This window comes from Marmota marmota, unplaced genomic scaffold (assembly GCF_001458135.2).
Source record: "Marmota marmota marmota unplaced genomic scaffold, marMar, whole genome shotgun sequence".
NCBI lineage: Eukaryota > Metazoa > Chordata > Mammalia > Rodentia > Sciuridae > Marmota > Marmota marmota.
This window is the reverse complement of record NW_026000240.1, coordinates 4,007,298-4,019,697: the sequence shown is the minus strand read 5'-3', so window position 1 is coordinate 4,019,697 and position 12,400 is coordinate 4,007,298. Positions and strand designations below refer to the sequence as shown.

The 12,400-nt window shown below is 38.7% G+C and overlaps 1 protein-coding gene across 23 annotated transcripts in view; it reads left to right on the top strand.

Annotated features, from left to right (window-relative positions):
• Kalrn (kalirin RhoGEF kinase) overlaps positions 1–12,400 on the top strand; it is a 577,550-nt gene that overhangs the window by 350,379 nt on the left and 214,771 nt on the right. For all 23 annotated transcript variants that reach the window (XM_048794027.1, XM_048794031.1, XM_048794029.1 and 20 more), the window contains 3 exons: positions 4,133–4,202; positions 6,487–6,576; positions 11,301–11,393. In XM_048794027.1, coding sequence (XP_048649984.1) covers positions 4,133–4,202; positions 6,487–6,576; positions 11,301–11,393 — 253 coding nt within the window. The remainder of the gene's footprint in view (positions 1–4,132; positions 4,203–6,486; positions 6,577–11,300; positions 11,394–12,400) is intronic.

Genomic DNA, 12,400 nt, shown 5'->3' with positions numbered 1-12,400 from the left:
AATAGCCTTGATCATCAGAGACAGGTAATTAGGGCTGCGGTTAACCTGCTATAGAGGTTTCAATGGGGGACCTGATAGTGAAAGCCCCCTAGGTATAAGTATTTAAGAGTATAGTGTGAGATGTGTATGTTTACAAAAAAAATATATGAGTTAAGATTGAGAAGCACTGATCTTGAAGAACTGTTTATTTCATGCCTACTGTGTGCCAGGCACTGGGTTGGGTTTCTTACCTTCTGTAGATTTAGTAAATCCTCACAACCCCACAGCATTGTTATTTAAAGATGAAGAAAACAAGACTTTGGAAGACTCCCTCCCAACTGTGACCAGGTGTGAACACTAGTTCTTTAACTTGTGCTTTGGCAGTGACTACACTAAGCCTCTCATTGCCTTTTCCTAATGCTGCAAGCCATAAAGATTCTTTTGGGGAGTGATGTCCTTCACAAACCAATTCTGGAAAACAGCCTTGATCACCAGAGACTTGTAATTGAGGCTGCACTGAACCTGAATGAACAAACTCTGAAGTAACCCTCACCTTCCACTAGCTTCTACATCCCCCACTCCACTGCACATCTTTAACATTCCTAGAATTTACCTCCCTAGGCCAGATATGCATTCTTCCTGCTATTCTTTCAAAAAATTATTGTTCTTTGTTTATAAAGTAGAAAACCATCATGCTTTGGTAATTATTTTTTGCACTTCACTATCCTGTGAAGATCCAAATTTAATGGAACCATTAAGTTTATCTCTTGTTTTCAAAAAAAAAAAAGCCTTAATTTTCCCAAAAAGCGTTAGTCATAGAAATCATATACCATGCATTTAACTCAGTTTATAGCATTTTCATCCCCTTAGAATTTTCAAAGCATCTTCCCATAGATTTTTGCTGCTTACACAAAAAGTCATAGTGCTGTTATAATTAAATTAGTCGGATTTATAATAAAATTGCTAGCACTTTCTTCATCTGGATCAGTATCACATCCATAGGTATAATTCCCACTGTTTATTTAAATTAACTTAAATGACTGGGTCAGTTGACCTTGGATCATGAGTCAAGAATGAAATTCTAAGTCACCATGGGTGTCCCTGCAACTTCAGGAACAAAACATTTTATATTCTGCATGGGATGTCATGATGCAGGTTGCTTACCATTTCTTTGTCCACCCCTAAAGAAAAAGGGCATACCCTTTTGGGAGTACCCTTATAGGAGTCAGAGGACTGGGTCAAGAATAATAATACAGTGGAAAAGTAGAGTTTTGCTACAAGCTGAGAGCAACATGCCAGGGGCCTACAGAGTCTTCCCTTATCCTCTTCCTCTCATTCCAAGCTCTTTTTCTCCTAGGTCCTCCTTTCTCTAAAACACATTTTCTTCCACTAGTTCTTGCCCTAGAAGAGCTCATCATATTTTCTCCCACACTTGCCCAGTCATTCCAGCCCCCTCCCCAGGTGCTAATCAGCCCATAATGGCTCAGGGCTGGATTTCTATTCATGTATTCTCTGAGATTTATATTAAAAGCCAAAATGGAAAATGATCATGTAAAGAATATCATGTAAAGAAATTGTGCATTATATTATTTAGTGTTTCTTGTGGAAAGGGACCATACACAAATATCTTTAGAATATATACATTCTATATATTCCATAGAATATATACATTCTATATATTCCATAGAATATATATATATATTCTACATATAATTTTGTGTGTGTGTGTATGTATATGTGTATATATATATATATATATATATATATATATATATATATATATATTTGTGTATGTGCATGAATGTTTCCCTTTGGGCTTTGAATTAAGTTTGATCCTCAGTTATAACATGCTATAGCACTTTTTCCTATTTTTTTAAGAATTCTTATTAAATAGATATTAAATGTGTCACCTGTAGTCCTTTTAAAAGTAGCAATAAGTATAGCATTTTATTGATTTTAAGCACTATGTATTTTATTTCTGAAACCCATATTGCATTATAATTTCTTCTATTCGGTGAGTCAATTCAGAATACTCTAAAATGTACACTTCTCAGGAAAAGGTGATTATCACCAAATAGGTACTGCTGGAAGTCCCCCAAATTTTCTTAATGATTTTTTCTTATTAGTCAAGCAGTGCTCATTACTTCACTATCATAAAAATCATAGAAAAAAATAAATTGCAGATGGACAAATAAAAATGTCATCTGTGATCCCACCAACCATTATTAACAATTTTGCTTTCAAATAGACCTACCAGATATTTTTTAATTGCACATATTTTAAACTCCAAAAAAGCATTGTTTTGTGTCACAAAAAGAAGAACACAAGTTTTATGTATATATATGTATGTATAATTCATAACCACTTATAATGAATTATAAGAAACTACCAAAATGTGTGGACAGTAGGATCCAGGTAGAGTGAGTTAAAATAAAATTGATTTTTCCTATAATAGAGGTAAGTAGTGGAATAATATGGAACCATGTCATATCTTTTAATTTGATTTTTGAAGGTAGTGCATTCATGTGATTACAAAAGCAAAATTAAAGTGAAAAGTAGATATTGAGAAGTTTCACAGACACTATCTTCCACCCTGTTATTTTACCTGGTTCCCTGTGGCAAGGACTTTTATTAGTTTCTTGGATTGGAAATAGAATATAATCTTCTTAGATAAAAAGTAATGTAGTATTATGTACATTCTTCTGCACCTTGCTTTTTCCATTTAGCTTGTCCTGAAGGTCTCCCATACGAAAACAGAAAGCTTTGTTATTTCTTGTACAGCTATATAGTATTTGGTTCTATGGAGATACCATAGTTTAAATATTTTGTTTTTCATACACTAGATTTGCCATTGTGAACAGTGTTACAATTAATGTATCTATGTCACACATGTAGAGATGTAACTACAGGAAATTTTCCAAAATTAAAATCACACAGTTATGGACTGGGGATATAGCTCAGTCAGTAGGGTGCTTTCTTTACATGCACAAGGCCCTGGGTTTGATCCCCAGTAGGGTGGGGGGGGGGAAATTGTAGTCAAAAGATAAGTATGTTTGTGATTTTGATAGATTCTGTAAAATTGCTGTTTATAAAGTTTACAGAATTTTCTGTGTCTGTTGTTACCTTTCCCAAAGCCTTGTAAGTACTTTTTATTTGAAAACTTTGTGTGTATTTCGTTTGTTTTTTGTTTTGTTGTTTTGTGTTTGGTATGAGGTGTTGAACTTACTATCTCTACCACTGAGCTACATCCCCAGTCCTTTTTATTTTTATTTTTTACTTTGAAACAGGATCCTGCCAAGTTGCCAAGGCTGGCCTCAAACTTTCCATCCTCCTGAGTCTTTAGGACTACAGTGACTCTGGAAGCCATGGTACCTGGCTACCTTGTGTGATTTTTTTAATGGAAATTATATTTCAATAATGCTGACTTGTTAGAACTTAAATTCTCAGAGGCTAAACCAATTATTTAATACATAAATTTGAAGTTCGTATAATTTGTTCTTTATTGTTTCTTAACATTGAAAGGAGCCATGATGTAGATATCCACATGGCAGATGATTCTGCAGTAATTCAGTTGAGCTTTAGAATATATTGTGACTTTTTCCCCATTAAATTTCCTTCTAATGATGTCTGTATTAAAAACATTAAGTTGAACTCATGTTTTTTTAGCACAAATTGGTTGTTAGTAGAAGAAGCAAGCCAAGAATTACAAGGCCCCTGAAGGATTGAACTTTTTTTTTTCACTTCATCTCTGGAGTTATGAATGATATTTCATTTGTTATTTTTTTACATTTACATTTTAAAAAATATTTATAGTTTATTCAGACTACTTGAGTAAAAAATGGAGGCAGAGTTGCTGACAAAATGAAAGATCCAACAGAAGTACAATATTTCATTTTTATGTTCTACCCCAAGAAGTGTGAACCCCTCAGGGAAATAATATTATGTTAAGTAGCACTAATTCTTAGTAGCTCTAAACATATATTTTAATAAAATTAGTTCCAACATAAAAACTGCATCTCACTACATTATCACTTAGAGAGTCAAACAGCCATGTGTAAATAATTGAGAGGTTACAGCTGTGTTGGCCTTGGTGTAACCCTCTATCGGGGTCCCCTGTACCAGTATCTCATGCAGCCTTTCTCTCCCCTTGCAGCATCTTCCTCAAAGAGCTGGAGAAATATGAGCAGCTGCCTGAGGACGTGGGACACTGCTTTGTCACCTGGGTAACCACCCAAACTCCCTCTCCCACTGTCTACATTTCCAGGAGTGCACATGGTACCACTGCTCCCTGCCTGACCAGAGGCATGGTGTCGCTGCCAGCCTCACACAGGACCAGGGGCTGCAGAGAGAGCATCAGGTCATCTGTGAGAAGCACTCCATCCCTGGGGAGCAGAACTGTCCTCGGGAAAGTCCTTAGACAGCAAGTCCAAGCACCATCTTAAGCTCTCTTTAACAATTTTCTAAAATTGAGAGATCGGGAGGGTGGAACAAGACCACCACCCCACAGCAGCTCAGCCCACTAGTTATTTTTTTCAGGATGCGGATTGGGAAACTAGAACTTTCAGAAGCTCCTTAACCACTGGTTACACTTCCTTCCTTAATAGAGGACAGGCTCCTGGGGTGTCCCTCCCAGTTTTGTCATACATGACAAACGTCTAGTTATCTTCTTTTTTGGTGCTATCATCATGGGCCAAGTCTGTGGCCTGAATGTACCAGGTTCTAAATATATAAACCAAAAAATTAATCTTCATTAACATCCCACTGCACATTTTTCTGTGCTCAGGCTCATGGATATGAGTGCAAAGAACTCCAGGGAAGCTCACTTAGGACAGTGGGTATGACTAACATGAAACTTCTTCCCTAGGGTCAGGAGTTCTACTACATGATAATTACCTGTTTATAACTTGCATTCAAAATGAGCTAATTGCTTTTCAAAATGTCTTTGCAATTCAGAGAGTTCATGCTCTCAAAATTTCTATGGAGTAGGCAGGCCTGTGATTATATTTTAGATTTTTAAAGTGAGATAGGAGGTTGATGAGCTCACTGGCATGAAATAAGTATTAAAGCAGTGCCACAGCTCAAGACTGACTTCCAGACAAGCTTTCTTTTTATAAAATCTTAATGTTTGCTTCCAAGCATACTCTGATTCCTTTGGAAAGTCTCAGACTGCCATCTTATTTTGTTCTAACATATGAGCCAATGCCTGGCTCATATTAATGCTGATAAATAATTTATGATCCCTTGCACAGCCAACATAGAGAAAAACAAGATTGATCATTAAGTAGAGGAAATTTTGGGCATCTTGTTTCATGCAATTTGTGGATTATCTTTACAATCAACCATAAGTATGATTTATCATTATCTCTCAGGGATGCTGCTTTACCTCCTAGGTAGTATATAACCCCTAAAATTGGTTTCAGAAAACCTTTTGTGATTGGATAAATTATACAGTTTTTGCCAAGAATTACTCCAAGGAGATTTTTCTTAAATCTCATAATCCTAGTATCTGAGTGCAGTGCAAGAATGAAGAGTAGAGAGTTGCTTATAATGTACTGTTGCTTTATAATGTACTGAACGACAATGGTTCAGACCCACAACCCTCGAGTCAGATTGCTCGGGCTCTACCACTTTTTAACTATGGGAATTTAAAGTCACTTTATCAAGCTGTGGTACAGTTTTCTCATCGAATTAAATAATAGAACTCACTGCGTAGGGGTGGCCTGAGTTAATATACATAAAACATACAGAATAGTGAAGTCTGATGAAATGAGCACATATTTAGCCTGTTCTCTCCGGAGAGAATACCTCAAATGTCCAAGTACATGGTGTTTCACCATTGGGGAAAGTACTTAGTGGGCAAAATGCATATAACTTTCCAGTGGAAAGGGTGTATAATTAACCCAGAAGGTGCTGAGAGAAATAAGAAATGAACTTTCACCCAGCCATGAAGTGACAATCTGTTTAGGAATCATTGTTCAGACCCTGCCACAAATGGTCACCATTATTGCCTCTGAGAAGTTGGGAGTGATGGCTTGGTTTTGTTTTTAAACTACCCCCCCCCCAGTATAGATATTTGGGGTACAATCAGATCTACCTCTGAGATCACACCTCATTTGCATTATTGAAAAGGGACAGAATTTGTCCTTTCTCAAGATGGGGAACACAATTGTGGGTAATTCAAAAAAGGATGATGATAATCTCTAAATAATTTCTGTCCAGTGTCAGAATACATTATGATACATGAGTCAGTTTTTCTATTTCTTTCTAAGCACTAATATTAAACTAAGCTTATTTTCAGCAAGCTTTTTCTCCCTAACAGGAGGAAAAAGGCATTCCCAAGTTTGTTAGGGAGCCTGGGCTGGAATGGGTGCAGAACATTTGCCATAGAAAATCCAGGCACCAGTATCTGAGAGTTTAACTGTACAGCCCTCACTGGGACCTAAGCCACAGGGGACAGAAGGGAGAAACTGACGAATGCTTATCTATCATTGTCTTTGTTCTTTTCAGGCAGACAAATTTCAGATGTATGTTACCTACTGTAAAAACAAGCCTGATTCCAACCAGCTTATCTTGGAGCATGCCGGCACCTTCTTTGATGTAAGCTCTGGTTTCCCATTCTGTACCAACTGACAAGCAGGTGGAAATATTTCTCTGATCTGGGATATCATTAGTTAACCATCCTCTGTTCTAATTGACACCTCCAAACCTTTATCTCATGGAAAAGTATGGAGAAAAGTAAAAACAAAATAGTGTTTGTCTTTTGTTTTATCCCATTCCATCTCAACTACTGTAACTTTGGACAAGGCAAATTTGGCTCTCTGCCTCAACACCATAACTAGCTAGACAAAAGAGGAAGGCTTCTATGATGCAGCTATTGGTTAAAGTGTTTTACTTCTATTTCCATATGCACCTTTCTCAAATACAGTGGTTCTCAAAGTGTGGCCCTTGGGACAGTCTCATCAGCATCACCCAAGTGCTTATTAGAAATGCAGATTCTTGAATCCCACTCCAGATCTGTTGAGTCAGAAGCTTTGAGTGGGGCCTAATATTCTGAATTTTAAGGATCCATCATGTCCCTGTGTCTTTATGTCCCTTATGCCCGATCAAATTTGAGAATCATTTCTTAATGCACTTGTTTCAACTTTAGTTATACACATTGGAATTGCCTGGGGAACTTTGGAAAATATTGGTTCCTGAGCCCCCCACTTAAGATTCTGATATGGTTGGCCTGAATGTAGCCTAGGCTACAATGGGGATTATAAGGCTCTGGTGATAGAAATATGCAGCCAATGTTGAGCCCTTCTGGTGTTGTGGAAGCCAAGATAAGAGGAAGGCTGATAGTCCTTGTCAGAGTCTTTGGCTTTGAATAAGAACACAGTCCTATTGGTGGATGATGGAGTACATCTGTTCAGTGCTGGTGTCCAAAGAGAATGACTTGTTGACTCCACAGTGAACAGAATCAAAGGGTGACTGCAAGATTCAAGAGATGAATTAGAAGGAAAGATGAAATTAGGGGAAAAAGGGAAGTTTAGTGAGAGACAGACTATGGCCATTCTGATAGTTATATCAGAAGTTATAGATAATTGAAATTCGGAAATTTTAAAAGGCCATTAGTCTATATTTCTGCCTACTTGCTCTCATTTTTCCCATAAATATTAGGATGTCTATTATATGCAAGAAGTGTGCTAGGCCCCAGGAAGAGTACAAAGACATTGAAAAATGGTTTTTGTACTCAGTTTTACAAAATAAGCCTTCTCTGGGCATCTTTCTAGGCTGACACTGCTATAGCAGAATTGATTCCAAGAGTATGCTGTTGTTCAGTGAAGGAATGACTCTTGATGGGAGAAGCTAGATGAGAAACAGACATGATTTTTTTTAAATGGAGACCTAATATGGAAATGGCCATTGATCTCCAAAATTAGAATTCCTGAGGTAAAACAGAAAAAGCCAAGAAAAGTCTTGTGCTCTGATCATGCCTCCGACACTCTGTGTCCTTATCTTTGCTCACACTGTTTTTCTCTGCCTAGGAAGCATCAAGCCTCCTGCTCACATGCACGTGCATGTATGTGCTCCAGCTCACGCATTCTCTCTCTCATACACACACAGTTACTCTAGAATTCTATCTTCCAAAGGCCAAAAGCTATTACCTGCACAAATCCTTCCTTCTCTATGCAGGTATTGTACTTTCTATCTCTGTTACAGCATTTTCACTGACTTGCCTTTTGACAAGCCAACAATGTGCCTTTCTGTTATATACCTTCTCTCCATCTGAGCCTCCTGAGGCCTGATGGTATGCTTCAGTCATATCTGTACACATCTGAATGCCTGATGCTATATTTCATTTACCTTAGTTCTGTGTTTCTTGAGTCCCTAGTCTCTGGTCAGTTTTTAGACTTTGGCTGATAAGTCATATCTACCCCGCTCCTCTTCCAAAACTGCCCCACCCCACCTCATTTCCAACCAATGGGAGCCATGCCATTAGTTGGGAAGGCCAGTGGAAGCCAGAAAACCATCAGTTCATCAAGTTCGGCCTGGACATGAGGAGAGCAGCAATAAGTCTTTCTGATTTTTCCCAAAGCTTTTCGTTCAGAAAGCATAGTTTTGTAGTTTATTTCCACTTCGTTAGAAAGGTTTCTCTAAATTCTACACCTAGAAACCATTTGCTTTAGCTCTCATTCTATAAAAGTGACAAACCCTTAAAAAGGCCATTTCTTATCTATTATTATAAAGAGAACATAGAAAATTGAAGTCCTAGAAAGACCCGCACATTCACCTGATCCAGAATTTTGAACCTAAACATGAGAACAACATGGGTTCTCACAGGGTCTAGTGCCCTGTGTTTCCTGAGCCTGCTTCAATTGACCTTGCAGATGGGGGCCACCTCTTTCTCTGCTCCACATACAGTCTTCCCAGAGAGGGAAGGGCATCAGCAGTACTGTGAGCATATTGTGTGGGAACCATGTATTTAAATATCATTGTATTCCCCAAGGGGAACCGGGGCCCCCAGAGAAGCCTACAGCTTCATTTGCCCAAAGAGATCAACATCCTTTAACAAGTCCTCTGTCACCAGCACCTATAGGGAAGAGGCAAATGAGTAAAAATATCACTACCTTCTTGGGTCATTGGTGGAAAATGGAACAACTTAAGTTTTTAATCCTTCTCATTCCCCTTCCTCTACAACCCCATAGCAAATCCTTTCTAATCTAGCTTTAAAATATTTCTTTTATTTCTCCCAATGTTTGTTGTTGTTATTGTTGTTTTAAACTAAATGTAGCTTAGGGCAAGTCCACACATTGCACTTCTGGACTTTTTGAAGAATAATAACATTATTGTCATATAACTAACATACCATTCAAATCTCCCATTTAAAATATATAATTCAAAAGCTTTATTATGCTTATAGATATGTGTGGCCATCCCTGCAGTAAACTTTAGAGAATTTTAATCACCTCATAAAGTAAGTCTACACCTTGCAGCTATTACCAACACCCCACCATTCACCCGATCCCCTAGCCCTAAGCCATCACTGATCTGTTTTCTTTCTTGTCTGGACAGTTCATGTAATTGGAATCAGGTAGTTTGTACATGGGATCTTTTGTCACTCGCATCTTCCACTAAGGTTAATCTGTGTCATTGCATGCTTTAGTACCTCTTTCCTTTTTATGCCCAAAATAATATTCCATTGTATGTATATGGATATTTTGGTTTTTGGTTCATCAGTTCATGGACATTTGAGTTGGCCATTCATAAACATATATTTTCATTTCTCTTGGGTATACACTTCAGAGCAGAACTGCTGAATCACCTGGTAACTTCTCATTTATATACCTGGGCATTTGCAATAACCTTCTAGTTTGTCTCTGTGTCTCTATTTCCCCAATCTCCACCCCTATGTTGCTATTGGGTGCATATTATCCTTTTTGAGATATTGTTGTCATCAGAAGAAGAAGTAGATCTATACTGTTTGCCATTGAAAAACTTACCATCAAATCCTCTTTCTTCTAATTCAAGTCCTCCAATGACCTAGCCTTGCTTATCTGTTTTTATTGTTTGTTTATGCATCCTCTATATCATTCAGGCATTATTTAAACACATAATGGTCATTTCAGCCTGAATGTTTTGTGTTTGATGTTCTCCCTTTAGAAAGTGTCATTCTTTCAACTTTGCTCTTAAACAACCTCTACCTATGGTCTAAGCCCCAGGTGAGTCTTGGTCTCTACTACTACTAACCTCTATGACCATTTGACGATTCCAGAGCCAGTGATTTCTCTTAGTTCTCTGGCTCTGACACATCCTCTGTGGTCCTTTGTTATTCTCTAGTTTATGTGTGTGGAGTATTCTCAGCTGGACTGTAAGCTTTCTGAGGGCAGGGGGTAGTATAGCCCCTTCTTTGACCTCCATATCTCTGATAGTTTGGGGAGTATAAGATCATTTGGAGGTAAGTTAGAGAATAGATAAGAGGGGAAACCAGAGGCACCCACAGCAGCTGGAAGCCATGGCCTTGGCATAAGTGCTGAGGCTGGTGTCCATAGAAATGGAGAGGAAGGACTTGTCCTACAAAAAAACAGAGGAGAAATTACTAAAAATGACTGTGCTTTCTAGCTTAGGAGACCTGAGAAAAGAGGGAAGTGCCATTGATCACAGTGCAAAAAGTATTAAGAAATAAAGTGATGATCCTAAGTTGGATGTGGTAAATTTAAAGAGGAGGGGTGGGCCTAGTGCGGTGGTGCACATCTGGCATCCTAGCAACTCAGAGGCTAAGGCAAGAGGATTATAAGTTCAAGGCCAGCCTCAGCAACTTAGCAAGACCCTGTCTCAAAAAATAGATAGATAAATAAGGAGGAGGCATGATGAAAGAGATACATCCTTATGCTAATTTAAAAGATTCTGAGGGCAGATAAAGAGTGAGAGTCACAAAGCTGGAATCGGAACCTCATTCTCTGTCTTCCCGTTACTCTCATTGTCCTTTATCCCATTATTGCCCCTCCCCATATGTTCTCTTACATCCACAACTTCTCCCCTCTTTTCTCTTTCTGTCCTGACTGACCTCGTCATTTTTTTCTACTTTTTATCTTTCTCTATTTCTGCTTGCTTTTTACTTCTGTCTCATGAACCCGCTTTTCTCTTTTCAGCAGTTCTCCTCTTTTCTATCTCTGCACCTTGATCTCTCTTTTTTCCCTTTCTTCCCTCCATTCCTACCCAAGAATATTTTCTCATAACTGTCCACCCTTTCCCCTTTCCTCCTCTCTTCTTACCCTATCTCTTAGAACACGCGTACACTTGCTCCTCCGTCTCATTGTACCTTCTTCTCATCCCTGTAGGAGATTCAGCAGCGTCACGGTCTGGCCAACTCCATCTCTTCCTACCTAATTAAGCCAGTCCAGAGGATCACCAAGTACCAACTGCTCCTGAAGGTACCTCCCTCCCCCTCTGTCACCTCCACTCACTTCTGACTGGGGTGAGGGAGTCTCAGCTTTGCGCCTGGAGCTGGGAAACTTCTACCTGAAGGCCTTCTTCCACCTAGAGCAGAGCTCCAAGGAGGAGGCCTTGTGGCATTGCCAGCTCCTGACTGCAGTTCCTATCCCATGGAATTCCAGATTCTTGATTGAGGGGAGAAAGAGGAGAAATGGAAACAGGAATAAGTTCTGACTGGTTTTCACTTTCACCCACCCTTGTGCAACCTTTAAAAGTTGTCACCTCAGGCCCTGGCTGGCTCTGAGCAGCTCTTCTATCCCTCCTTTCGGAGCAGCTTCCTCCTGCGGCCTCTGCTTTTGATGAGTATTAAGGACAGTTTATATGGGTAGTGGAGGCCAGGGTGGCACCTACCATTGCTTTAATCTGTGTTTGTCAAGATCATAAAGTTATTGAGGGAAAGTAGTCAGAGGGCGCATATTAAAACATATGGCATCTTGTACTGATAGGGTCCCATAGCTTAGGGTTTTCTCCAGAGCCAACCCAGAGAATTAGATTTCCTTTAAGAATCTTTTATTTTAAAGTCAAATAAACAAATTATGTAAAATACTAAGTAATTTGACTTGAGCTTTCTCATATAAAGTGTACAGTGATGCTCTGAAAATGTGGCATTTCCACAAAAACAGAAGTTGATCTTAGAGGCAGTTAGATATTATCATAAATCTATAGTAATCCCTAACATGTAAGGATGGAGTTTTTCTCCTTTTGAGATTTTGTTGGTTTTTCCTGTACTGCAAAGGATGAAGGGATAGTAAGAGACATGTTCAAAGATATATAATTTCAGAGAAAATCTGATGAAATGAAGCTCATTTCAATGCCTGTTGAATATCACACATTTTAGCTTCATTGAACCTGAAAAACAGTCTGGTTTCAAATCCGGCCTCTAGTCACAATGGGGATGTGCAGAAGCCTCTGCCTCAGTGGTAGAGCACCCCTATGTTCAATCCCC